Here is a 25,595-nt window from a genome sequence, read left to right as displayed (position 1 = left end):
AGGTGGGGAGGGGGGAGGGTGGAGGATGGGAAAGGCAGCGGAGCACAACAGACACTAGTATGGCAATTTGTAAATCAATGGATATGTAACTGATGTGATTCTGCAATCTATGTATGGGGTGAAGGTGGGAGTTCATAACCCACTTGAATCAAAGTGTCGAATATGATATGTCAAGAAATTTGTAATGTTTTGAACAACCCACAATAAAAAATTAAAAAATAAAAAAAAAAAAGAAAATCTCTACACTGAAAACATTATCCAGCATTTTAACAGCAGTTATCCAAAATGAAGTCAGAAAAGAAACTGAAAAAGTTATAAAGCATTAACAACTCATAAAATATTATTGAGAAAATTTAAAGAGCTTAAGGCCTCGCCAAATTGTTGAGGCTGGCTTCGAACTTGCAATCCTCCTGCCTCTGCCTCCCAAGCTACTGAAAATACAGGTGCACCACCACACCCAGCCAAATAGGCCTCTAGATTGAACACAAACATGATTAAAATTTCATGAGGTTTTTTGTGGAAATTAACACTTGCTATAAAATTCTGAAATGCAAAGGACTTGGAATAGTCAAAGCAATCTTGAAGAAGAAAACAAAGTTGAACGACTTTTCCCAGCCTTTCCAAGACTCACCGTGAAGCCACAGTATCAAGATTGGTATTAGTAAAAAGATCAATGGAACAGAAAAAAGAGAACAGAAATAGGTCCACCCACGTGTGGCCAACTGATTATCTAACAAAGACACTAAGGCAATTCAATGGGGGAAAGAAAATATTTTTCTGACAAATGGTGCTGGATAACCGAATATGGGTATAGAAAAAGTAAATATGCATCCTTACCTCACACCATACTTACAAACTAACTTATAATGGATCATAAACATTAGAGAGAAAACTACCAAACTTCTAGAAAATCACTGAACAAAAATGCTTATAACATTGAGTTACAAAGTTATAAGACATGAAAGCTGTAATCTATACAAGAGAAAAATGATAAACTGGAATTCATAAAAACTTGAACTTTTTTTCCAGGAATATAATTTTTATTGACATAAAATAATCATACATATTTATGCTGTACAGTATAATTTATATATATATATATATATATATATATATATATATATATATATATATAAAATACATAATGATCAAATTAGGAGAATTAGTAAAGACTTTCTACTTTCAAAGCACACCATTAAGAAAATGAAAAGTTAAACCAAAAACTGAGAGAAAATATTCACAACCCATATTAGATAAAGGAAATGTATCCTGGACTATGTAAACAATCCAATAATTAGAAAAGCAATCCAATTTTTTTAAGTGTCCAAATTATTTCAACATGACACTCAACCTACTCAACCAATGTATGTAAATGACAACTGAGCCTACATCAAGAAATAAAAAGGAAGAAAAAAGTGAAGCACATTCAAAGATGCTTAATATCATTAGTCACTATGTAAATAAAAATTAAAACCATGCTATGGTTTAGATATAGTTTGAGTGTGTCTCCCAAGTGTTCATGTGTTGATGTTTAACCCCAATGTGAACCATGAAGAGAGTGAAAACATAACCCAAGTTTAGAAGTAGACCTTTGGAGACGTGGTCAGAATTAGATAAGGTCATCAGGGTGAAAGACACATGATAGAATACTGGTGGCTTTATGAGAAGGAGAGAGACCAGAGATACATGCACTGTCTCTTGCCATGTGAAGCCCTCACTACCCAACTCAGAACTCTACCAGCAAGAAGGTCATCACCAGACTCAGTCCCTTGACCTTGAACCTACAGAACTATGATTTAAAAAAAAATAAACTTCTTATAAAGTCATCCAGTCTCAGGTACTTTGTTATAGTAACATCTACTAGAATAATACAGAAAATTGTTAATAGGGGTGGGATGGTTGCTAGTAATCAACCCGAAAATGTGGAAATAGTTCTGAAGCTGGGTAATGGGAAGAGACTAGAAGAGTTTGGAGAAGGAGGCCAGAAAAAAATCTAAAATACTGAAGGCAGAGCACTATAGGCAATTCTGGTAAGAGCTCAGAAGAAGAGAATAGGGAAGAGCTAGACTGTCACAGAGATTAGTTAAGTAGCCATGACCAGAATGCTGATATCAATGAATATTCTACTGGAAATCAGACTAAAGGTCACCAATGCATTGCATCCATGCCCTAAGACTTTGTGGAAGGCTGGAATTAAGAATGATGGAAGATTCACAATCATTTCTATTTGACAGTGTTGTAGAGATTCTAACCAGAGCAACTAGTCAAAAAAGAAAAAGAAAGAATACATCCATATACACTGGACAGAAATAAGTAAAATCACTTCTTTTATTCAGATAACATGGTCTTGAATATAAAAAAAAAATCCAAGGGATCCACTAAGAAAATTATTTTAATTGGTAAATAAGTTCAGCAATGTGATAGTATACAAGATCAATATACAAAAATCAACTGTATTGCTATATACTATTAACAAACCACTCAGAAATAAACCTAAGAAAATAATCAAACAAAAAGAATAGCAGAGAATAAACTTAACAAATGAATGAAGCACAGCCTATATACTGAAAACTACAATACATAAATCAAAGAAATAAAGATCTAAATAAATAGGAAAACATCCCATATTCAGGAATCAGAAGACAATATTGTTAAGATGGCAATGTATGGATTCATTGTTGCCCCCATCAAAATCTTAGCTTGTTTCTCTGCAAAAACTGACAAACCGATTCTAAAATTGAAATGGAAATGAATTAATAAGAAATCCAGAATAGTCAAGACAAATTTGAAAAAGAAGAACAAAGTTAGAGGAACTCACATTTCCTGGTTTCAAAATATACTACAAAATTTACCTCAAGACAGTATGGTACTAGCATAAGAACAGACATAGATCAATGGAACAGAATTGAGAACCCAGAAATAAATCCTCACATCTACACTCAATTGATTTTCAACAAGAGTGTAAAAACAATTTAAAAGGAAATAGTCTTTTTAACAAATGATACTGGGACTTCTAGATATCCACACAAAAAAAGAATGAAGTTGGATTCCTAGCTCATACCATATATAAAACTTAACTCACAATGGATCCCAAACCTAATGCAAAAGATAAAACTCTTGGAACAGAAGATAGATACAAATTTTTAGGATCTTGGATTATAGAAAGATTTCTTAAGTATGATACTCAATGCACAAGCAACCAAAGTAAAATACAGGTAAGTTGGATTTCATAAAATTAAGGACTTCTTAGGATCAAACGGATGCTATCAAGAAAGTGAAAAAAAAAAACAACTCAGAATAGGAAAAAATATTTGCAAATCACGTATCTGACAAGGCACCTGTATTCAAAATAGTCAAACAACTCTTAAAACTAAATAATAAAAAGACAATCCAAAAGGCAAAAGATTTGAATAGACATTTCTCCAAATAAGATACACAAATAGCCAATGAACATATGAAGATATTCAACATCATTAACTATCAAATCAAAACCACAATGAGATACCATTTCACACTTACCTGAAGGAGCATACTATCTATCTATCTATCTATCGCTAAATATATATATATTTTTTTTTTAAAGGGAAAACAAGTATTGGTGAGGAAATGGTAAAACTGAAACTTTTGTACATTGATGAAGGAAACATAAAATGGTGAAGACACTTTGCAAAACAGTTTGATGGTCCCCCAAAATGATAGACATAGAGTTACCACACAACTAAGAAATTCCACTCATATATTACAATATATATGAAAACATATGTCCACATGAAATTCTGAACATAAATGTTGATAGCACCATGATTAGTAATTGAAAAAAAGTAGAAACAACCTAAATAAATATCCAATAGCAGATGAATGGATAAATGAAATGTGGCATATCCACATAATGGAATATTATCAGGCTACAAAATGGAATGAAGTACTGATACATGTACAACATCGACAAACCTTGAAAACATTAGGCTAACTAAAAGAAGCCAATCACAAAAGACCACATGTTATATAACTCTATGTGAAATATATAGAGTGGGAAAATACATAAAGACAGAAAGTAGTGGTGGACTGGAACTGTGGAGGCAAGAAGAGGTAATATGGAATGACTAGCAATAGGTATGGGGGTTTCTTTTTGGGACATTGAAATGTTCTAAAATTAGGTTGTGGTGGTGATTACACAGCTCTGTGAATATACTAAAAACACTTTAAATGGTTGACTTATGGTATATAAAAATATCTCAATAAAGCTATAAAAATACCAATACATGGCTTCCTTTAATATGAAGGCATGTCTAATAATCTGTAGGTGAGAAAAATTGGGTATTTAAAGAATAAGGAAAAACAAGAAAAGGAACAGAAGTTTAGATAGCACTTAATTCTCAAGGTTACGGACGGAAAGAGGAACGCGCACAGCAACTGGCACTGTTTATTTCTTGACCTTGGTGGTGATCCCATGAGCATTCACTTTCAAATACCTTGTTAAACTCTACACTCATGTTTCATGCACTCTCTGGGTTATATTTCACAGTTTTAAGTGTTTAAAAAGTAAAATAAAACTACAGAAAGCACCTTTTTAAACATGAAGAAATTATAAAGGAAAAGAGTGATAGATCTAATAATGTAGGACATACAATTTTAAACAGGAAAAGTGATAACTTTAAGCAATGGCTAGGGTGCAGAGAAATAGGTACTGCCACACAATATAGGTAATATGTAAACGTTAGGACTGTTTGGCAACATCTGACAAAATCCTTAACTATGTGAAAACCCTTTGGCAATAATTCTACATCTTGTGGAAATAAAGATGTGAATAAAGATTTGAATACAAAGATGATTGTAATAATGATACTGAATTACTTATAATAAAAATTTTTAAACAATATTATACTACAAACTAAAATATGGTTCATGAATCTATATATCCATTAAAAATTATATATAACAATATTGACTAACATTAAAAGATTTCAATGTACTAAGTTAAAGGATATCATAAAACAGTATATTCAATATTATTTTTTAGAAATACGCAAAGCAGATAACATGGAAGTTAGATAAAGTGTTAACAGTGGTTTTCTTCACACAAAATGAGATAATATTATGGGTGATTTTACTTTTTTCTTAATCTGTATTTCTAATTTTTCCCCAATGGAGGAGAAAGTTACTTTTGGAAAGTAGTAGTTGATAGTGTACACCTTTAATATGAAGAAACTAAAATGGAATCTCATCTCTGTGGTTTTCTATAGAAACCATGAGAAAAATATAATCATGAGAAAAATATCAAATTCCAATATTCCTGAATAATATTCCTCAAAACAGTCAATATCATTAAAACAAAAGAAGTCAAGAAGAATATATGGAAACATGACTCCTAAATGTAATGTGGTACCTGGATGAGATCCTGAGAAATTGGACATTGGGTAAAAACTAAGAACATCTAAATAAACTATAAACATTAGTTAATAATAATGCATCAATATCAATTAACTTTAACAAATGTACCAGGTCAATGTAAGATGTTAGTAGGCAAAAATGGGAGCTGCATATATAGGAACTCTCCCCATGATGTAATTTTTTTTGTAAACCCAAGCTGTTCTAAAAAGTATTTTTTTAAAAATTATAGGATCTGAGTCAAAATTTTTACTAGTCTTAAGTTTTGAGATGATTCCAAATAAAATGTTAGAATATTTTGTATGTATAGAAAAAGAGAGAAGGAATAATATTTTGTAGAGTTTTTAAAATTATAAAAGAAGTTCCCTGTGATATATATAGGTAGTTTTTGTATATGCAATACATATTACGTAACTATGTTTGTGTATAGAAGATCTCACCTATTTAAACCACTACATGAAATCCACTATATTTAAACCACTATATTTCTATGTAGAAATAGAAGACATAATAATTATAAGAATTAGAAATATAATTATGTAAGAAATATAATATTAAACACATGACATTGTATTTTCCTGTGCTATGCTATGTGGTGAATTATAAGTACAGTATTTATTTTGCTCAGTTAAAAAATTATGCCTCCCTCATTTCTTTTCTGACTAAATGTTGACCACTGAAATAGCACATCCTGTACTTCTAGAGGGAGCCAAGTTAGCAGAGAAAGTTCTTGCTAAAATAATTTTCTCTTTTTTCCTCAAAAGGGAAAGAGCCAGTGGTGGGGACCAGTTCTTCATTTAGGCTTACTATTAAAGCCCTATGGACGTTGGTTCCCTTAAATTCAAATAAACTGTAGTCCCTTATGAAGCCTGCTGCGAAGACCAAAGGGAAAAGGCATTCCACTTGTTAAATGTTTATTATTTGAGCTTAGCAGCCAACTATAATAAGAGAGAGAGGAAGCTGTCTGCAAGCTGCATGCAGATTTAGCTACTCAAATTCCATGAACGTAAAATAGAACACTGAGGTTAAGCCCTTAAAATTTACTAGTCAGTAGCTTAAGGGAGGTGGTGTTGGTAATACAAGCTGGAGCCACTACTATTTGGGTAAGTGATTTGAAGGTAGCTCAAGTCAACAAAGAATTAAAATTCTCAATATTGGGAAAACTGCTGCTTCCTCTTATTTTAAGAATCACACAGTTCACCCAAAGGAAAGGTACAAATCTCTTCTCACCTATGCCCTTTAAATTTGATCTGAAAATAATTATTTGTAGTTTTTTCAAAGCACAATTATCATCTGTTAACACTGGTGTGAGGGATGACTAGAAGCTGAATGTTTCTTCCCTTATGCTGCATTTCATTGGATGTCTTCTCAATGAACTCAATGACTAACCAGCCTGCTTCAGTTGTTCTCCACTTACCTGTTTAATGTGTCTGTCCTGATGTGATGTCTCAGATTTATTATCTATAGGAACATGCTTTAAAATCACTAGAGGATTGTGGCTATGAGTGCTAACCAACTAAAAAGTGCAAATGCAGTCGACTAGATTTTAGTAGACCTCATAACAAAATAAATTTTGTAAAAAGATAAACATACATGTAATGTACTATTTACCCGGTTTCCAGGCCATGACACAAACTCAAGGTAATAACAAGTTGGAGAAAAACTTTTTTTGGCATGAACTACATCTTTAATCCACAAAAATAAAAGATGTAAATAAAAATGAACTCTAAGGCAAAAAGGTTTAACTGTCTCATAAACATAAAAAAATGTAAAACTGGGCCTGGCCTCAGGAATTCGGGGCTCAAGTACTGGTTCTGCTGCTAATTAAGCATCTTCTTGAACAAAGGTGCTTAACTCCCTGGGCTCCAGTTTTCCCCATTTCTAACGTGATGAGATTGGAGCCAACATCTGTCACAAGACTGAGGATCAAAAACTTTAGCGCAAGTATGTATTCAATTAAAACATGATGCAGGGCATATTTTAACTAATCATCTATTACATAATAACAGTAATAGCTATTATTTTAAGTGCCCAATCTGTGCCAGAACATATTACATGAGGTTCTTATATTCATTATCTACCTTAATCTTCACTTTAACTTCCAAAGGATATCAAGCTTGATAAGCACACACTCAGAAAAAGGTATTATTACCAGCTTTATGCCTAGGATCATAAAGCTGGTAATAAATGGCAAAACTATGGTTCAAAACAGTCTGGATCTAAAATCCATGCTCTTTCACTAGCCCCTTAGAATTAATCTGGCACTGATAGGTGTAATGAGGCATTCAAGGCAGTGAGTCTTCCAGACAACTATATTTAACTTCACATTTTTATGTAAATCTGTCTTAAAACTATGAAGCACACTCCTCTTCTGTTTTAACAAACAAATCAAAGTGGAAGCCTTTCTTCAACATGGGACCATTATTGTGGACATTCTGATGTGGATAGAACCTGTGTGGATAATGTGAGGCTATATGCCCTGATGGTCAGCAAATCCAGCCTCTTGGGTTTCCTTATTTCTCTTCTTGCTAAGTCTGAGCTGCCTAGCTCAGGAACTGACAGAACTTCTCTGCCCCCAGCCCCTGCCCCAGCTACACACTGTAGTCAGGAAATCAGATAATTTATCTGAATAAATCTAAGTCAATATGGCCCTGAGAAACAAGCTTGAAGGTGGCTCCTAATATATACATTGCATAATCTAGTTCCGCTATTTTCTTGTTTCCTTACAGATTGTAGCTGTGTTCTATACACACAAGAGTTCCTGAAGTCAGGCTTCCAGATAAGTGGAGGCATATTAAAATAATATCTTTCACAATTCACCTGATCACTTTAGATTTCATTTTGCTGAACTGCATCTTACCATTCTAAAAAAACGGAAATTGCCATATTAAAATATACAAACTCTAAAAAAACTATTGTAGAGCAAATTCTTCAAGAGATTTGTTTGTATTTACTTGTAAAATATCTGAAACACATATCTGAGACATGAATTAAATGGTCTCACTGAAAAATAATATTATCATGATGGTAAACTCAGTCTTAAACTATAAACCAGAAAGTGGTGATGAGAGACAAATGTATTCAAGAAAAGCTTTCCTTAGCTTAAATGCAACCTCTTCCCAACACCTCATATCTCATCCCTAACCTAACCAATAGAGGGAATGGATAAGTACCCCCAATCCCATGCATGGACACATAGCACTTAGTTGCTTATGGGTATGTCACCTTCTTCCTGAACACATAAAATGTGTTTCTAACTCATTTTTTGCCTCTAAACCCGAACCCTTACATAGCACCTTCCATGTAGCAAGTGTCTCAACAGTGTGAATGAATAAAAGTCTCATTCATTCATCCTGTAAATGTCTAATGCTTCCTCTTCTACCACCACCACCCCTCTCCCATCCCTTCCTGGAAAAAAGACAAAGTACTGCATTCTGTGAGATTGCTAAAAGTATCTGTATAAAGCAGTAGTAGAAGACAAACTCCCTACAAGTAAATGGCAGAAGGATCAGCAGAGTAGAGGGAAGAGAGTGGGAGATGGGGAGGTGGGGTAAAGGTACTAGGGACTGAATTAGAACAAAACATATTCCATGCTTTTATAATTATGTCAGAATAGATTATTCAGCTGTCATGTATTATTAAAAAGAACCTATTTTTAAAAAAGAATCCCTATTTTAAGAGTAAGGTCACAGTGAGGTTCCAAGGGAAAAAAAAAAGCAGTGCTTCTTTTATCATATACCATTAACAAATGTAAGGTTATCCACTTTCAACACACAGGGTTAATATATAAAAATAATATGCCCTCACACTAATAGTTAAAACAGATAATCTCAGCTTTAGAATTTACTCTGTGTCCTTTAACTACATTAGTCACTTTTTACCTTTTTGAAAGTGATATGTTTGAGTGTGGAAGACACTACAGTACCAATACATCAAGTTTGTTCATCTCGATTTCAGACTAAACATAAAACATACCGTTCCATATTCAGAACCCCTATTCATCTCATCGTTTCTTGCCTGCTGCCACCTGTTTACCATGCAATACCAACTTTATTAACGTAAGTTCTACAGTAAACTAAAACATTCTCTCAATACCTGTTAACTTTGGATTTTTTCCAGTTGACTTTTTTAATACCCAAATCCACATATGATTCAGTGAGTTCTATATTTAATTCTCCTTCTGAGTCATTTGGAGGTATTCCTAGTTTTGCAGCAGATTCATAGAGAGAAATTTCATCTTTTAATTCTGTTAATTCCTCCTGCAACACAAAATCATTGAAAATAACTTTTTTTGTAATAGATCTTGATTTTTATTAAGTGCTTAACATTGTCTGATTAAATTACCCTTTTAAAAAATTTTTAATTGATTTTTTAAAAATAAATAACAGCGGAATGCATTACAATTCTTATTACACATATATAGCACAATTTTTCATATCTCTAGTTGTATATCATAGTGGGGTAGGGAGGGGGAGCATGTGAGGAATAGTCGAACTTTAGATAGGGCAGAGGGAAGGGAGGGGACAGGGGGTTAGCAAGGATGGTGGAATGTGATGGACATCATTATCCAAAGTACATGTATGAAGACACAAATTGGTGAAAATAATTTCTATTATTTTCCTATAATCAGCCATTATATCTGTATCAAAATTTATTTTAAGGATCAAAAGAAGGCAGAAAAACTTCTTCAAGTACTTACCATGCATTATAATTAAGACATATATATATATAAGGTTTTTAAGAAAACTGAATGAATACATAAACGAATGAATGAGAAAACATTCGTCTTATTTCTCTAGGACGTCTCTTGCTAACATTTTGTCCTACATGAAAAGCATCTCTTGAGCTGAGATGTTGATGGCAGTGTCTCTGGCTTACTAGAGCAGAGGACAAAGTAGGTGGGTTGCCAAGAACCCATTATACTTTCACCTGCCAGTGGCAAAAAAGCAAAATACTTCTTTCAGTGGAGGTAATACTGGAACTCCTCTCCAGTGTTTCTTGTCTGTTCAGTGGAAAATGTGAGTAGTACTTAAGGAGGATGTGAAAAAAACTGTAGTCAAATTAAGAATTCCCCACACTTAACTGGGCATGGTGATATATGCCTGTAATCCTAACAGCTCAGAAGGCTGAGGCAGGAGGACTGCAAGTTAAAAGCCAGCCTTAGCAATTTAGGGAGGCCCTAAGGAACTTAGAAAGAATCTGTCTCAAAATTTAAAAAAACTAAAAAAGAGCTGGAGATGTAGGACAGTAGTACCTACTGGTACCAAAAAAAAAAAAAAAAAGAATTTCCCATACTTGTACCTAAACTTTTCTCTGGAATACACCTCCAGATATAAGGAGGCATGAAGGAGGACATATGAAGGAGATGGCAGGGCCCTGGCTCTGCAGTAAGACAGACCTGGGCTTGGAGACCAAATGGTGTGGGTAAGACTATGAACAGCTTCTACAGGCTGGCAAGAAAAGGGTCCAGCCACCTCTATCACAGAGTAATCTAAATTTCAAAAAGGTGATGTAATCACTGCCTAATGCAGCTACCCAGAAAGTCTCTTCCAAGCTGCAATACTCACTTGCAAAGCCTTGTTCATGTTCTCGCTTATAGTGTGTGCCTTTTGTGCTTGCTGCAGCTGGAGCCGTAGCTGAGCCACTTCCTGTATTGAGCCTGCAGAGGAAAAAAATCACAGGATATGCTAAATGAAAGGGAGAAAAGTACGTGTGGTCCAAAGAACTTGAATCCACTGTGCTATGGAAGGTGCAGTTCTGTTTTATTACCCTCAAGGAACAGGGACCTTGGCAGACTTTGCAAAGATCTCATATGGCCCCATATGTCCTTGGGGAGCCAAAAGTGTAGGTTACTGTGACCTTGTTATAAATCAAATCAGCCACATCTACAAACACTAGCACTCCAGAAGTCTTTTAACAGGAGTAAAACATTCTAAATCACAGAAAGAAAAAAAAAAAATCCCGTGGAATTCATTTCTATCCATTTCTACTATCCACTAAGAAAACTACATCTTCCTGCTTTTAGCTTTTTTCTAATTGTTTTTATTTCTACCACTTCCACCTCTATATGTGGAAAAAGTATATTAAGGTTGTGCTTCCTGAAACTTTAGCAAACTAATATGTTAAATGTACTAGGGGAGATACCCATTTAAAGGGATTTTATTGGGTTTCCTCAAAAGAAAATGACCATCTGGGAAATTACTAAGCAAAGTAATCATGGCATATTATGCATTTAAAGGAAATCATACTGTGAAATCCTTTAATGGCCAGGAAAAGAGCTCACCAAGTGATGCCAAGTGAGAAAAATGGATACATAACTAAACAGGAAGGGGGACCTAAAATCGGATCCAATTTTTTTCCCACCTAAATAAATATACATATGCATATACACAGTCAGTCCTTGACCTCAGTGCTTTCAAGCTGTGAGTAAACCAACTTTTTCCATATCATACCCAAAAGTCTCAAGTGCCCTTCATAGCCAAAGTAGGACTTTCAGATTTCATTTAATGAATAACCATTGATTTTTGTTCATAGTGTGAGCTGGTCACCAGAAAATGGGCTGTTTTGTCTGTATGCAGACAAATGGACAATTATTTTATTGCTTTACCCTAAAATAATTTTATAAGGAATAAAACTATTGCTAGCATTAAAAGGACAGGAAGCCAATGTCTCAAACTTAATACCAAGAGACCATTCTAGAAATCTTAAGAACAACAAAAATGTTAACTCTCTGGCTTCAATGATCAGGTTAAGTGGCTATTCCATTGTGAGAGGAAAAAAACTGAAGAAGTTATTCAAAAGGACAGAACTATACATTATCATCAAATATTGGGTTTACAAAAAGCAAAATATAATGAGATTTTATAATTATTTTAGTTTTCAGAAACAGAATTCACTTTATATACTTTATTGTTGAATTGTACATATTAGGCTTTAGTATATTTTCAGAAATGTACTATAAACAGAAGCAGGGCATTACCTATGCATATGTATTCATTTATTTTGAAGGAATAATACATTCAAAAATTAATAATTTTTATCTCTGAGTAGTAGGATTATTGGTTTTCCATTCAATACACTTGTCAGCATTTTCAAAATTATCTAATAAAAATGATCTGTGCCTTTATACCTATATAACAATATTTTTTTAAAAAGAAATTTGTCACTGGTTGTCTTCTCTGTTGACATTTTCTGGGTTTTTATCAACCATGGTTCCTACTGTGTTCTCTCTAAACATTACACTGGGCTTCTGGGGAGATAGTAGCCCAACAAGGCACCCACCTGACTGCAACAACTGGGCACACTGCCCCTGACTCTCTTCCAGACTCTTCGTCAACCTATTAATGATCTCAGTTTTTTCTAATTTGGCAGCTTCTTGACTCCTTTCCAGTTGTTTCACGTGATCTTTCAAATGAGAACAAATATCTTCCTACATAGAAAAAGGGTTCAAGAAGTCATTTTAAGGATCAATTTTAAGAAATATTAGACTGAAATTCTGATACATTGTCAGATTTTAAATCAAATATATACTCATCACGTTGCAGCATCACTTTTTGGGGGCTAAGTGCGCAAGACTGGGAGTCAAAAGAAAAAACTTGTATGATCTTAGGCTCAATATCTCAGTTGGCTTCTTTCGTAATTATGCTGATAAAGGTGATTCCTAAAATCTCCTTCTACTCCACATTCACAAAATCACAAAACAATGTATTCTAAAGTTAGATTTTATTTATGCCACAGGAAACGAATTACAATTCTTCTCTGCATTTTATGCTACCAGTTTAAGTATATGTATACATATTTAGGCAGACCAGTTTGAATCATGAAATTTGTATCCTAGGACAGTAAGGATACAGATAAACACATGGAAACTCACTCTACTCTGAGCAGCCAAAAGCTCGCTCTGTTCAGGACAGCCAAAAATAATCTTTCCCTTCTCTGAACTTTTTAAAAACTTGATCTGTTTCTCTCTTATGCTTCTTTTTCTTCCTTTTATATGTCTTATTTCCTTAATTTTCTCCTTGAAGATGCCTCTACTGTGCCTTATATACAGTAGCTATTACAGTAAGCATTTAAAAACTGAATGACAATGAAAAAACAGAGAGGGTAAATGAGGGTGAGTGTATGTGTATGGGGATGTATAAATAATACAGAATATATAAACAATACACTCAAATTTCTCCAAAAAGAAAATGTGCTTGGGAGTACAAGCCATGGAAATCCAAAACCCAGGTAGAAGAAATCATCACCTCATTAAAAAAATGGCTACCCTGGCTGAATTTCAGGCAAATGGCAGAACACCAAGAGACATCGGAATAGATATAGATAGTTGACTGAAATTCTTGAAAGAGAGAAAAAAAAAAAAACAAATAGTTAAGAGAATATCAAGAAGGGGCTTTGAAGCAGAGAGAAGAGAATATCAAGAAGGAGCTTTGAAGCAGAGAGAAGTAAGGCCTTTGGTGCCAGATCCACAGAATAACCTAAAGCCCAAAAATGCTTTAAGAATACATAAGTACATCCCAAAAAGAAACTAACAGAAGTTTCCTAAACATAGGAAAAGGATTCTAAAAGCTCTCATTTTACTTTAAAAATTCATGTAAATTTTGTGTGCTATTTCATAATGTAGCCATGTTTGCTTTAAAAATTTTCTACCAAATTTTTTAGTAAAATGAAGCTTCTAGAAACTAGTCCATGTTTATTCAGCACTGCAAACCTCTTGGCATACTGCTGCTGATTCCCAGGCCATGTTGAGAAGCACAGTTCTAAAGCTCCACCAGCTTAAAGAAAGGTAATATACCATCAAGGAGATAATCAAGAGATCTTAATATGATACTTCTACAAATGGGAGGAGGTAAAGTAAAGTTGGGAGGAGACAGTACAGGACATAATCACTATTAGGAAATAGTTCCCTCTCCCATTCTTTGTCATTACAGAAACTCCATGAGCTCCAAGGAAACCATTTCTTCCCATCTTTTCTCTTACACTAAAAAAAACTTAAGAGGAACTCAGTCAAAATAAAAAAGAATTGTACATGTTGTTTGTACATGTATACAATCTTTTCTACACAGAATGATATCTTAAGAAAAATATTAAATGATATTATTTTACAAGATACATATTTCTCAAAATATACTAGTTAAAGACATTCAAAAAAACCCAACTCTCTTACAGATTGTTACCCCTCCCATCACATGGAATTAGAGAATTCTGTCTTTCAAAATGATTAAATACCAATTCATGACTTAAAAACCAACAAACTTGATTAAGAAGAACGTCTTCATCTGATAAAAAAAAAAAAAAAAAAACACTAAAACTAAACCTAACAGTGAAAACTTGAAGTTTTCCCACAAAGATCAGGAAAAAGGCAAGGATGACCCTCTGATCACTGCTTTTCAACATCATACTAGAAATTCTACTCAATGCAATAAAAGGAAATAAAAAGTACACAGATTGGGAAGGATGAAAAAAAATATTTACCCATAGACAATATGACCATCCTGGTACTAATAAGTGATTATAGCAAGTTTGTAGAATCCAAGGTTAATCCAAAAAAGTCAATTGTTTTTCTATATACCAATAATGAGCAAGTAGAACTTAAATTAAATATTTAAAACACAATATCATTTATATTAGCATCCCCAAAACATGAAATACATATAAATCTAAAATATATAAAAGTTCTTTAAAACTACAAAACTCTGGTGAAAGAAATCAATGAAGAACTAAATATATGAACAGTATTCCATGTTCATGAAAGAAATACCCAATATTGTCAGGATGTCACTTTTTTCCAATTTTTATCTACAGATTCAACGCAAACCTAATCAAAATCCCAGCTAATTATTTTGTGGATACTAAAAAACTGAATAACACTAAAGTTTACATGGAAAATTCCATATATCACTCTCTAGTGCAAGATATTAATAATGGAACAGATTATGTATATGTGGGGAAATAGGGACTATGGGAAATGCTGTTATTTCCACTCAACTTTGGTATAAACCTAAAACTGCTCAAAAAAATTATATATGAACATACACATAATTTAACTTACATAAGCCTGTTTACAACTTATATGTTTAGTTGTTCAGGAAAAGGTTGTTGAATAGATGAGATAATAGGATTCATTTACAATTTAGTTGTTCATTCCCACTAAGAACAATATCTTTATGAAGCAAGAATTTTCAATCTTTTGCAAGAGAAGCACGGACCTCTTAGAAATTTTCTATCTTAAAAAGGTGATAGGTCTTTTCCACAAAATTGTGCACTCTCACCCCAATAGAAAATCTTACCCATCATTTCAGAGGATTCATAGACTCCCTGGAGCTTAGTCATGGACTGTCTTAGAAGGTTACAAACCTCTGTAACTAGCAAAACTTATTATGTGTGAACATCTACTCTTAACACTGTGTACATACAGTATACAGGAACAGTTATGCATGATTACATAAGAGCCATTCAATCTAGCTAGTGGAGTAAATCTAGCTATTTACTCAATTTCAACAAGGTAAATTATCCAGTACCTTACCACTATTTTCCAAGAGTTGTTTTATTTTTTATGTATACTGGAGAAAGAGTTAGATGAAAGGGAATATTTTATACCTCTTTGGTAAATTTGTTAAAAAAAAAAAAAAAAAGAAGGGCAAAATGTAGTATGTATGGATAGTTATCAGTTATGTAAGAAATTCTAAATTAACTCTGTAGAGAACATACTCATGCATTTTTCTAATTTCAAGAAGACATCTCTGCCGGGTTTCTGTTCACGACTAAAAGGCTCAGGGGTTACTGTAGTTGAACTGGGCTAACTGGGGTGCGCAAAATAACCACACAAGAGACACAAATATCTTTTTCTTTGGGGTCGCTGTGACGGTTCCTCTGACCTTAAGGGTCCGAAGGAAGACAGAGAGAGAGAGAGAGAGAGCACGTGCTGATCCCTTTTATTGAGGAGAAGCTATTCAAATGAGGCAAGGGGTCAGGTTTCAGGGGGCTGAGTCTATCTTCATGATGTCCACTGTCAGCAGGTTGACTGACATCTGGGTAGGCCACACCCAAAGGCACAGTAAGAGAGGGGGACACACACAAGGCACTTCCATGGAAGATTCTATCCTAAACAGGGCAAGGGGTTATATTACAAAGAAACAGGTGAACATAGCTCTACCCATGGGGCAGTAAGGAAGACTAGCCTGGGCAGGAAGACACAAGTCACTGGAACCCTAGAAGAGCAGGGCAGTCTAGCAGCATGGGTGCCTGATGCCACATCGCCCAGCAGGGGAGTTAACCCAGCCTTATGCGAGGTTGGTCTCCCACACATCTCCCTGGCTCCTGGTTGATTTTATAGCACTTACCTAATCAGGAATCTCAATTTGGATTCTGAGATAATAAGTACTGCTAACCCAATAGATAACAATTTGACAGCACAGAAAGGATACCATAAAAACATTCCCAGAAACAACCAACCATAGCCCCTTTGGAATCATCACCTTGTTAAGCAAATGTGCAATTATATGTTAATTCTAACACCAGTGACATGCTCTGTTAAAAAATAATACCAGTCATGAAGGGTAACAGTGGGAAAGACCTTAATCAACACCTTTTGGAGTCTGAAAGCCTACTCAAAAGAGAATGAAGACTTTTTCCTGTCAGCTAGTTGAAGGTTAAGGAAGAGAGTGGATGATGAAAATAAAGAATGTAGTAGTACAGGGCAGAACGTACTATAAATTCCTTCTAGCCTGTCCCCAATGTAACTATGTCAAAGTCAACAGAGAACATAGAGCTTCAAATAACCTAACATGGAAGAGACACCACACTCCACTCTTCTCCTAACATCTATCAATGACCATTTTCACTTTAATTCTACTACACTACATTGGGCCAAAATTAATAAATAATTAAATAGATGGCAGTTTTAAAATAAAATTAATAAATATCCAATTATATTTGTTTAAATAGTCTATGAAATAGACTTTTCAATAATTTGGCACAGTCTTCATCTTTCTCCACTCCTATATATCCTCCATATAATCAAATTCATAATATCTTTCTATATAAAATAAAAACATAATTGGTAAAACAAATCTAGCAAGAACTCATAGTTACACATAAAACTGTACATAAACAATTAGTACTACCAATAATGTAGTCTTATATATAACCATTGAAAAGCATGGGAAAGTTAGAGTCCTATATAAATCAGAAATAACCCAAATCAGGAATCATTTTAGGTATGATGCTTCCATACTCCTGCAAGTTTGTTTCTTCTCCTCTTCCCTTGGGTTAAATTAATTCTGAAATTGCATTAGGATAAATGCATTCTGAAATTTTATTCAAATGATTAATAAACATTTTGGAGTACAAGTAAACCCGCCACCTAACTCACCTCAGCCTATAATATTTTATTCCTTTTTGAGCAAAAATAATAAATAATCCCTGTGAAATAAGCTCAAGCTTCAAATATCCATGGAGTTTAGATGAGATTTTCTTCTCTATTTTATACATTACACTACAGGTTGAGTATCCCTTACCTGAAATGTTTCAATTCTGGAATATCTGCATATATGTAATCGGGTATTTGTGCACGTGGTACAAGTCTAAATATGAAATTCACTTACATTTCTTATACACTTACACACAGCCTGAAGGGAATTTTAAGGATATTTTAGTGCATATGCATTTTGACTGCAACCTATTACATGAGGTTAGGTTGGAACTTTCCACTTGAGCTGTCACGTCAACTATATGGAACATTCTGGAATTCAGATTTTCAGGTTAGAATTGCTCAAACTGTATTCTCAAAATTAACTCTACTCCCAAGAACCATTTCTCAACACTCTACTGACTCTATCAAAGTGTTGACCATTTCTCAACACTCTATCAAATGCTGAGAGACCCTGGTTAAGTTCTAAGGACAAACTCTCAGGTTCTGGCCAGCCTCCAGCACTTATTTCTTTCATGCTGGACTTATTCTAGGACAATGTGATGAACACACATAAATACTCTACAGATAAAAGACTAGTAAAATGAAAATTGAGAAAGTACTAACCAATTCTATAGGAAGAAGGGTTTCCAAAAGTATTCTTCCAGGATCTATTCATAGATTGAAACATCATTAACTTTTAAGTTTCATTTACAATCAAACACCTACTGCAAACATCCAAGATTTCTATATGAGTACTGCAAAATATCAGTTATAAAACATAACCAACTTTACTTGTTGATAGTAGTTGGTCATCTGAAATCATCCCAACCTGTTCTTTAAGTGCAGCAACTGTAGAATCCAACTTCTTTTGTAAGGATGACACTTGCTCTTCATACTTCTTTGTAAGGCCCATAACAATGCTCTCATGCTGCTCTCTAGCTCGTTGAAGCGACTCAGAATGATGAAGCTCTGCCAGTTGCTCCTGCAAGCTTTCCAGAGCCATTTCAGTTGTTCTGGACTTCTTGATCATCTAGTAAATACACATAGGATATCCATGGTGAGAGTACTTAACCCTGTGAGCCCTATTTAAAACTCAATCAGGCTTTAATAAGAGTGGAGAAGAAGGGGTCTCCCACATCAAGGTCTTAGCTCTATAAAACTTTCCTAGCTGCTGCCCAAGGGGCCTGTAGTTGTTGAAAACAATATTCATTGAAAAAACAGACTTTGCATTTACCTGAGAAGAAAGAAAGGATTTTGCACAGCATGATAGCAATACGGGTAACTTACAGGCAAGGAACCTGCTGCTAGTGAACTGGTGCTATTAGTACGTGCATTGATCTGTGAGCAAAGTATGGGGCAACCCAATAGAGTTGGGTTAGGTCAAAGAAAAATTATAACCATTCCTTAAAAGACTGCTAAAATTTGCCAAAACAAAGTTTTATTTTGGGTTTTTTGAGGCAGGATCTCACTATGTTGCCTAGGCTGGATTTGAACTCCTTGGCTGAAGTCATCCTGCCTCAGCCTCCAAAGTAGCTAGCCTTATAGGTGTGTGCCGTCATGCCCCATTAAAAACACTTTTGAAAGTATAGCTAGTACTGTAAGTAAAACAATGTCCCCCAAAGGGGTTTCCTAATCCCCTAAATCTATGAATATGTTATGTTATAGAACAGGAGAAAATTAAAGTTGCAGATGGAATTATGTTACTAATCAGATAACCTTAAAATAAGGAGATTATTTTGGTTTATCCATATGGGCCCCATGTAACCACTGAGTCCATAAATAGTGGAAAAATCAAAACCAGGGAGATTCCACCAGATGCTGCTGGTTCTGAAGATGGAAATGGGCCACAAGGCAAGGAATGCAGGTGAACTCTAAAAACTGGAAAAATGCAAGAAAGTGGACTCTCCCTAGGGCCTCCAGAAAAGCAATGCTGCCCTGCTGACACCTGGATTTTAGCCCAATAAGATCTTTATCAGACTTCTGACCTCCAGATCTGTGAGGTAAATTTGTATTATTTGAAGACACTGAATTTGTGGTAATCTGTTACAAAAGTAATAGGAACTATATACAGTTGGTGACTCTGTTGCCTTTTAGTTTTTATTTATGATATTCTATTTTTAAATAGAATATCATAATATTCTATTAGCAATTTCTAACTTATAAAAGATTACAATGTTATAATCTTTTACAATATAAAAATTTAACTTCTCAAAGTTTGTCAGTTTTCAAAAAGTTAAAAATAATCCATATTATGCATGAAAATCTCATGCTTTACTCTAGAAATTACCTATTTATTCCAATACTGCTTTCCTTGCTAAGACATTGATCCATTTGCTTAGGATTTAAATGGAGCAAATTATGTTATATGTATCATGAATATGTCAAAATAAACCCCATGATTATGTAAAACTATAATACACTAAAAAAAAAAAACACTATTAAAAGGTGAATCTAGTTGGGTGCAGTGGTGCAAGCCTGTAATCACAGCAGCTCAGGAGAATGTGGCAGGAGGATCACAAGTTTAAAGATAGCCTCAGCAAAAGCAAGGTGCTAAGCAACTCAGTAAGACCCTGTCTCTAAATAAAATACAAAATAAGGCTGGAGATGTGGCTCAGTGGTCGAGTCCCCAAGTTCAATCCACTATCCAAAAAAAGGCAAATCTAAAGAACAGTTCCCCAAATGTTTAAGAAGCAGCAGTCATCACCTGCCTCATCCCCCACCCCACCAAGCCAAAAAAAGATACCTTCTCTAGATAAGGATAAGAAACGAGTTGTAGCTCAGTGGTAGAGTGCTTGCCTTGCATGTGGAGGGCACTGGGTTCGATCCTCAGCACCACACAAAAAATAAAATAAAGGCATTGTATCCATCTACAACTAAAAAAAATAAATAAAATAAAATAAAATTTAAAAAAAGGAAATAAACTATTGGAGTCAGAAAATTTAGGTTCTGATGCTCAGTCAATACGTGGCTTTATAAACTTGGGCCCTCTCCAAAACTTGGTGAACTCATTTATAAAATGATAAACTACAATGCCTTGCTAATCAAAATATCAACACAATTTCTTTTTTCAAAACATAAAAAGTTTATTTGCAAGATCTAGACAAGAAAATGTAAACAAAACGCAAAATTTTTTACTACCTTAATTACCAATTTCAAAGCATACCATAAAGTTACAGTTATAATAGTATCAGAGCCTGAATAAAGAAATATATAAGAAAACTGGATCAACTTTGAACAACTACATTCACTCAACATATACCAACCACCAAACTACATGCCAGTTGCTGGCCTAGATCATGGGTCTACAAAGATGAGGGCGGCCCAATGATGCCTTCAAGGTGTTCTTGATCTATTATAATAGATGTGATGGTTTGAGGAAGGAAGCAGGGGAGACTTAGAGAAAACCTGTTTTCAGGGATTTGTTAATCAAATAGTGTGCTGCAGAAAAGGCACACCAGAGGCAAATGATACACATGAGTATAGAAAGACAACAGATTGTGAAGTCTGAAGAGATTAAGAGCAGAGTCAAGGATCAGAGAGTCATCCTGATTACTGTATTTTGTCCCACAGGTAAATTGGGGTCACTGAAAGCCTTTATATAAGGGAATAACAAAATCAAAACTGTATTCTAGAAAGATTACTCAGATGGTCATAAGAGAATATGTGGAAGGGTAAAGACTAGGGACCAGGTTAAGAGACTTTAGCAATAAGAAGGTAAAATTCTGAATGGACAGAGAATAGGGGGTATCAGCAGAACTTAATGGCTAAATGGAGAAAAGGGAAGAGAGGAGCTGGTCTTCTGGACACATGTGTAGGTGGCCAGGAGAATGGCAGCACCCCTCCTCCAAGGTCAGACAAGAAGCAAGCTTATGGTGGAGGAAGGTAAAATGCTCTTCTAAATTTATTTCTACTCTACCAAAAGTTTTGTTTAGTGACTAAACTCTTCACTTAATAACTTTTTGCTTTTCTTTTACCATAAATAAAGTTAAAATAGGTACCTTTTCTTCATTGACTTTTAATGCTTGTATTTGAGCCTCTTGAGCTTTTATTTGTGCTTCAAGCTGTATCTCCCTTTCTTTTCCATTCTGAAAGAGTTTCTGTGATTCTCGAAGACTGAGAGTCAAGCCATCCTTTTCATCTAGAGCATTAAAAATGTTTATAAAAATGTTAGTGTAGAGGGGCCCTGATTATTCTCATACTTATCAGATTTACATAAATACTTTTGAACAAATTCAATTCAGACATATGAACTTTAGTTGACTTAAAGAAAATAAGAAAAATGACTAAAATTTTAAAAAAAAATAGTTGAGTGACACCAAAAATATTTCAGAGAACCAGAAACGCTGCCTTTAACATTTTATTATATCCTCTTTGGACCAAAAGAATCTCCTAATAATTTCAGCATTTTTTTTTTAACCTGAGAAGCTACATAGATGTGACAAACCCCTTTTTTAAGCAAAAAAGGTATCTGAAGACTACCTGCCCCCTACACATACTTGAAATAACTCTTTCATTCACCTAATCTTAAATTCTTTGCAGTAACAGTTCACAAGTCTCTCTCTCAAAATAAATTTTATGAGCATACAGAAAAAGAGGTTTTCATCATCAATTAAATTTGAAATGAGCTGGAGTTCAGTCACAAAATTATTCTGCCAATGAAAGTTCAGCATTAACCCAAACTACAAACAACATGAAGAGTAACCAATTATCGTCTGAATCTGAATTCCCTTTATGTGATTACACCAGAAATGGCACCGTTTCCTCTGTGGCACACCAAAAACATTTCAGGATTTCAGACTCCTACTTGGCTTAAAATGTTTATGCTAATCTATAGGTTCAGAAAATACTGCACTGCAAACTAAACAGTCACTCTGGGAATTGGCATACTTAATGACATAAGAAGTCAACAGCTTTTTTACGGCAGAATGCCATCAGCATAGTTAAATCACATTCATTGATTCTAACAGCTTAAGAGAAAAGAGGAGGGGGAATAAAATAAAGGAAAAGAAGAAAATGGGGGGAAAAAATGAGCACTCCAAAATAATATACTTGAAGTGAAGTAATCCAAGAAAAGGGCTCAGAAGTCTTGGAGTTTTGTCTTGCTCTATTTCACTGTAAGTCCTCAAACCAAGTAATTTGAGGTGATTGGAAATAATTAAAAAAAAAAAAAAAAAAAAACAGAAGAAGAAATAAACTGAGCATGTTGGAAACAAGATGTTTAGCTCTAGTGTAATTCATAAACATTGGCACACAGCAATTGGTATCTTACCTTTAATTATCATAAGCTGGTGATTCAGATAACGAATTTGACGTTCACTTTCATTTAATTTTTCAGCTAAGTTGTCCAGTTGTCTCTCTTTTGCTTTATTAAGAACCTGAAGCTGAATAATCTGTATGTTTTCTGCAGAATCTGCAGAATTAAAGACAATTTGTTAGATAAAAACAAACCAAGACATAAATGTATGGTCATTTAGGGCCATGTTTTTTAAGCTGTGCAGATATCTCTGAGAGTATTGTGAAAACAGTGTAGTGGACTATGACTCATATTTTTAAAAATCAAGATAGAACAACTGTAATATATCAGAGTACCTCATGTAGTTAAGAATAACTTTCCTTTTTTAACATTTATTTTTTTATTTGTAGGTGGACACAATACCTTTATTTTATTTTTATGTGGTGCTGAGGATCAAACCCAGTGCCTCACATATTCTAGGCAAGCACTCTACCTCTGAGCCACAACTCCAGCCCCTGTGAAACTTTTTCATTTACATATACTTACTTACATTGATTTATATTGTGGACCATATCACAATGTAAAAAAATGTACTTCTTACTATGTGTCACTGCCACAAAAATGTGAAATTTACTGGTTTAGGGTATTACCCTGAATTGACCAGTTTGGTCAATTAAAAATCACTGCATATAACAACAACAGAATAGAGTAATATGCTTTCATAAAATTAAAAACAAAATAAGTATATCATTTTCTATTAAAATAATTTTTTAAAAAACCTGCTAGATATCCCTCTCAAAATAGTGTTTCTTTGGCAGGAGTGCTAAATATATTGTCTTTATATATATAAATTAGTAAATAACTGCTCTATTAGTTAACTAAGAATAGACTAATAAAGAACTTCCAAATCTTTCAGAATCAAAGTCATCTTAAAGAACACTTAAAAAGATTAGGAAAAAAATGAAAATAATAACTGGTAAGAGAAGGCTAATGCTTCAATTATGTAACAATAAATATTTCACATTTTCTACTAGGCTAATGTTTCTGTAATCAGTAATAGGAAATTTTACTTACTAATTTAGGAAGTTTTAGTTACTAACAAGATAACTCAGTCCCCTTTTTAAAAAGAGACGCTGTTAAATCCAAAAAACAAAGACTGAAAACTTTGTTCCAAGTCACAGTCCTCAGGCCTTATAGCAAGACTGCCTCAAAAAAAAAAAGTCTGCAAACTCCACCTCTCCAAACTCATATTTTTTTTAAAACTGATGTTGCTATAAGAAGCTGTAATTACCAAAGTTAATTCTTCCATTAAGTTATTTTATTTTAATTTCTAACTTATTCTTTTGTTTTTAATATTTGCTTTTTAGTTGTAGTTTATTTTTATTTATTTCTTTATTTTTATTTATTTTTACGTGGTGCTGAGGATCAAACCCAGGGCCTTGCACATGCTAGGCAAGTGCTCTACCGCTAAGCCACAACCCCAGCTCCCATTAAGTTATTTAATTAACTTCCAAATATCAAATTTAGGCAAATATGTAATCAATTTTAAAAAATGTAGATAGATAAGAAAGGTGTTGAAAGATTATGCATGCAGAAAGACCAGGAGACACAGAAACACCAGGCCACTGCTATGATGCCTGTTATTCAGCCTAAAGCCAATTGTGCCAAATACACTTCCTCATCCCACAGAAACATATGAACAAAGAAAGGACACACATATTTGCTGATGACCCCTTCAGGAGAAAGTGAATTCTGGGCCCCTCCCTACCTTTTAGGTATCATCCCATGGTATATATTCCAGCATATGCTGGAAGCAATACTACGAAATCACAACATATATCCAGTTTTCTCGGGGTAGCCCAGGTAACCCAGAGTATCCAGAATGACCTTTCCACCATTAATTAAAGCAAAAAAAAAAAAAAACAACAACTTGTAGTCACACTCTAGAATCACATTGGCTCTGCAACACACACAATAATTAGAAGTAATTTACTATGCCACTGAGCATGACAATAAAAGCTAGATGTACAATTCAGGATAGTCGCTGTTCAAGTTTTGATATTTATGATACCAGCATTTCATCTCAAAATTCTCTAGTAGCTATAAGCTCTTTTCTTATTGTCATATTGATGTACACACTGTACAAAAAACATTGGAGGCAACTATCACATGACTAAATCTGAGACCTATGTCAAATTCTGAACATAAAGTAATATATATATGAGAGTTGCCTAATTGTTACACAAAAATTATAAGACTCAAAAAAAAAAGGTAATAATGGCTGATTTGTCAAATTATATTTCTATGTAATAAAAAATCTGAGGTTGATGAGAAAATTGTCTTTTTTCCAAAGTAGAGTCCAATAAGAAATATATGAAGCTTATAAAAAGTTCTTAACAATCTAGAATGACTAAAATATTGTTAAATTTTTTTCTTTTTTTCAGGCACAGTGTCCACGCCTATAATACCAGAGGCTCAGGAGGTTGAGCCAGGACAATTACAAGTTCAAAGGCAGCCTCAGCAACTTAGCAAGGGCCTAAACAACTTAGGGAGACAAAAAAA

At 34.2% G+C, this 25,595-nt stretch overlaps 1 protein-coding gene across 7 annotated transcripts in view; it reads right to left on the bottom strand.

Annotated features, from left to right (window-relative positions):
* Positions 1-25,595, bottom strand: part of Cep152 (centrosomal protein 152) — a 90,067-nt gene that overhangs the window by 50,765 nt on the left and 13,707 nt on the right. For all 7 annotated transcript variants that reach the window (XM_048793738.1, XM_048793740.1, XM_048793741.1 and 4 more), the window contains 6 exons: positions 23,070-23,210; positions 21,799-21,938; positions 18,630-18,830; positions 12,670-12,817; positions 10,956-11,047; positions 9,484-9,647 (listed from right to left, as the gene is read on the bottom strand). In XM_048793738.1, the coding sequence (XP_048649695.1) occupies positions 9,484-9,647; positions 10,956-11,047; positions 12,670-12,817; positions 18,630-18,830; positions 21,799-21,938; positions 23,070-23,210 (886 nt within the window). The remainder of the gene's footprint in view (positions 1-9,483; positions 9,648-10,955; positions 11,048-12,669; positions 12,818-18,629; positions 18,831-21,798; positions 21,939-23,069; positions 23,211-25,595) is intronic.

This window comes from Marmota marmota, unplaced genomic scaffold (genome assembly GCF_001458135.2).
Source record: "Marmota marmota marmota unplaced genomic scaffold, marMar, whole genome shotgun sequence".
NCBI lineage: Eukaryota > Metazoa > Chordata > Mammalia > Rodentia > Sciuridae > Marmota > Marmota marmota.
Note: the sequence above shows the minus strand (reverse complement) of the source record. Positions and strands in the feature narration are given on the sequence as shown.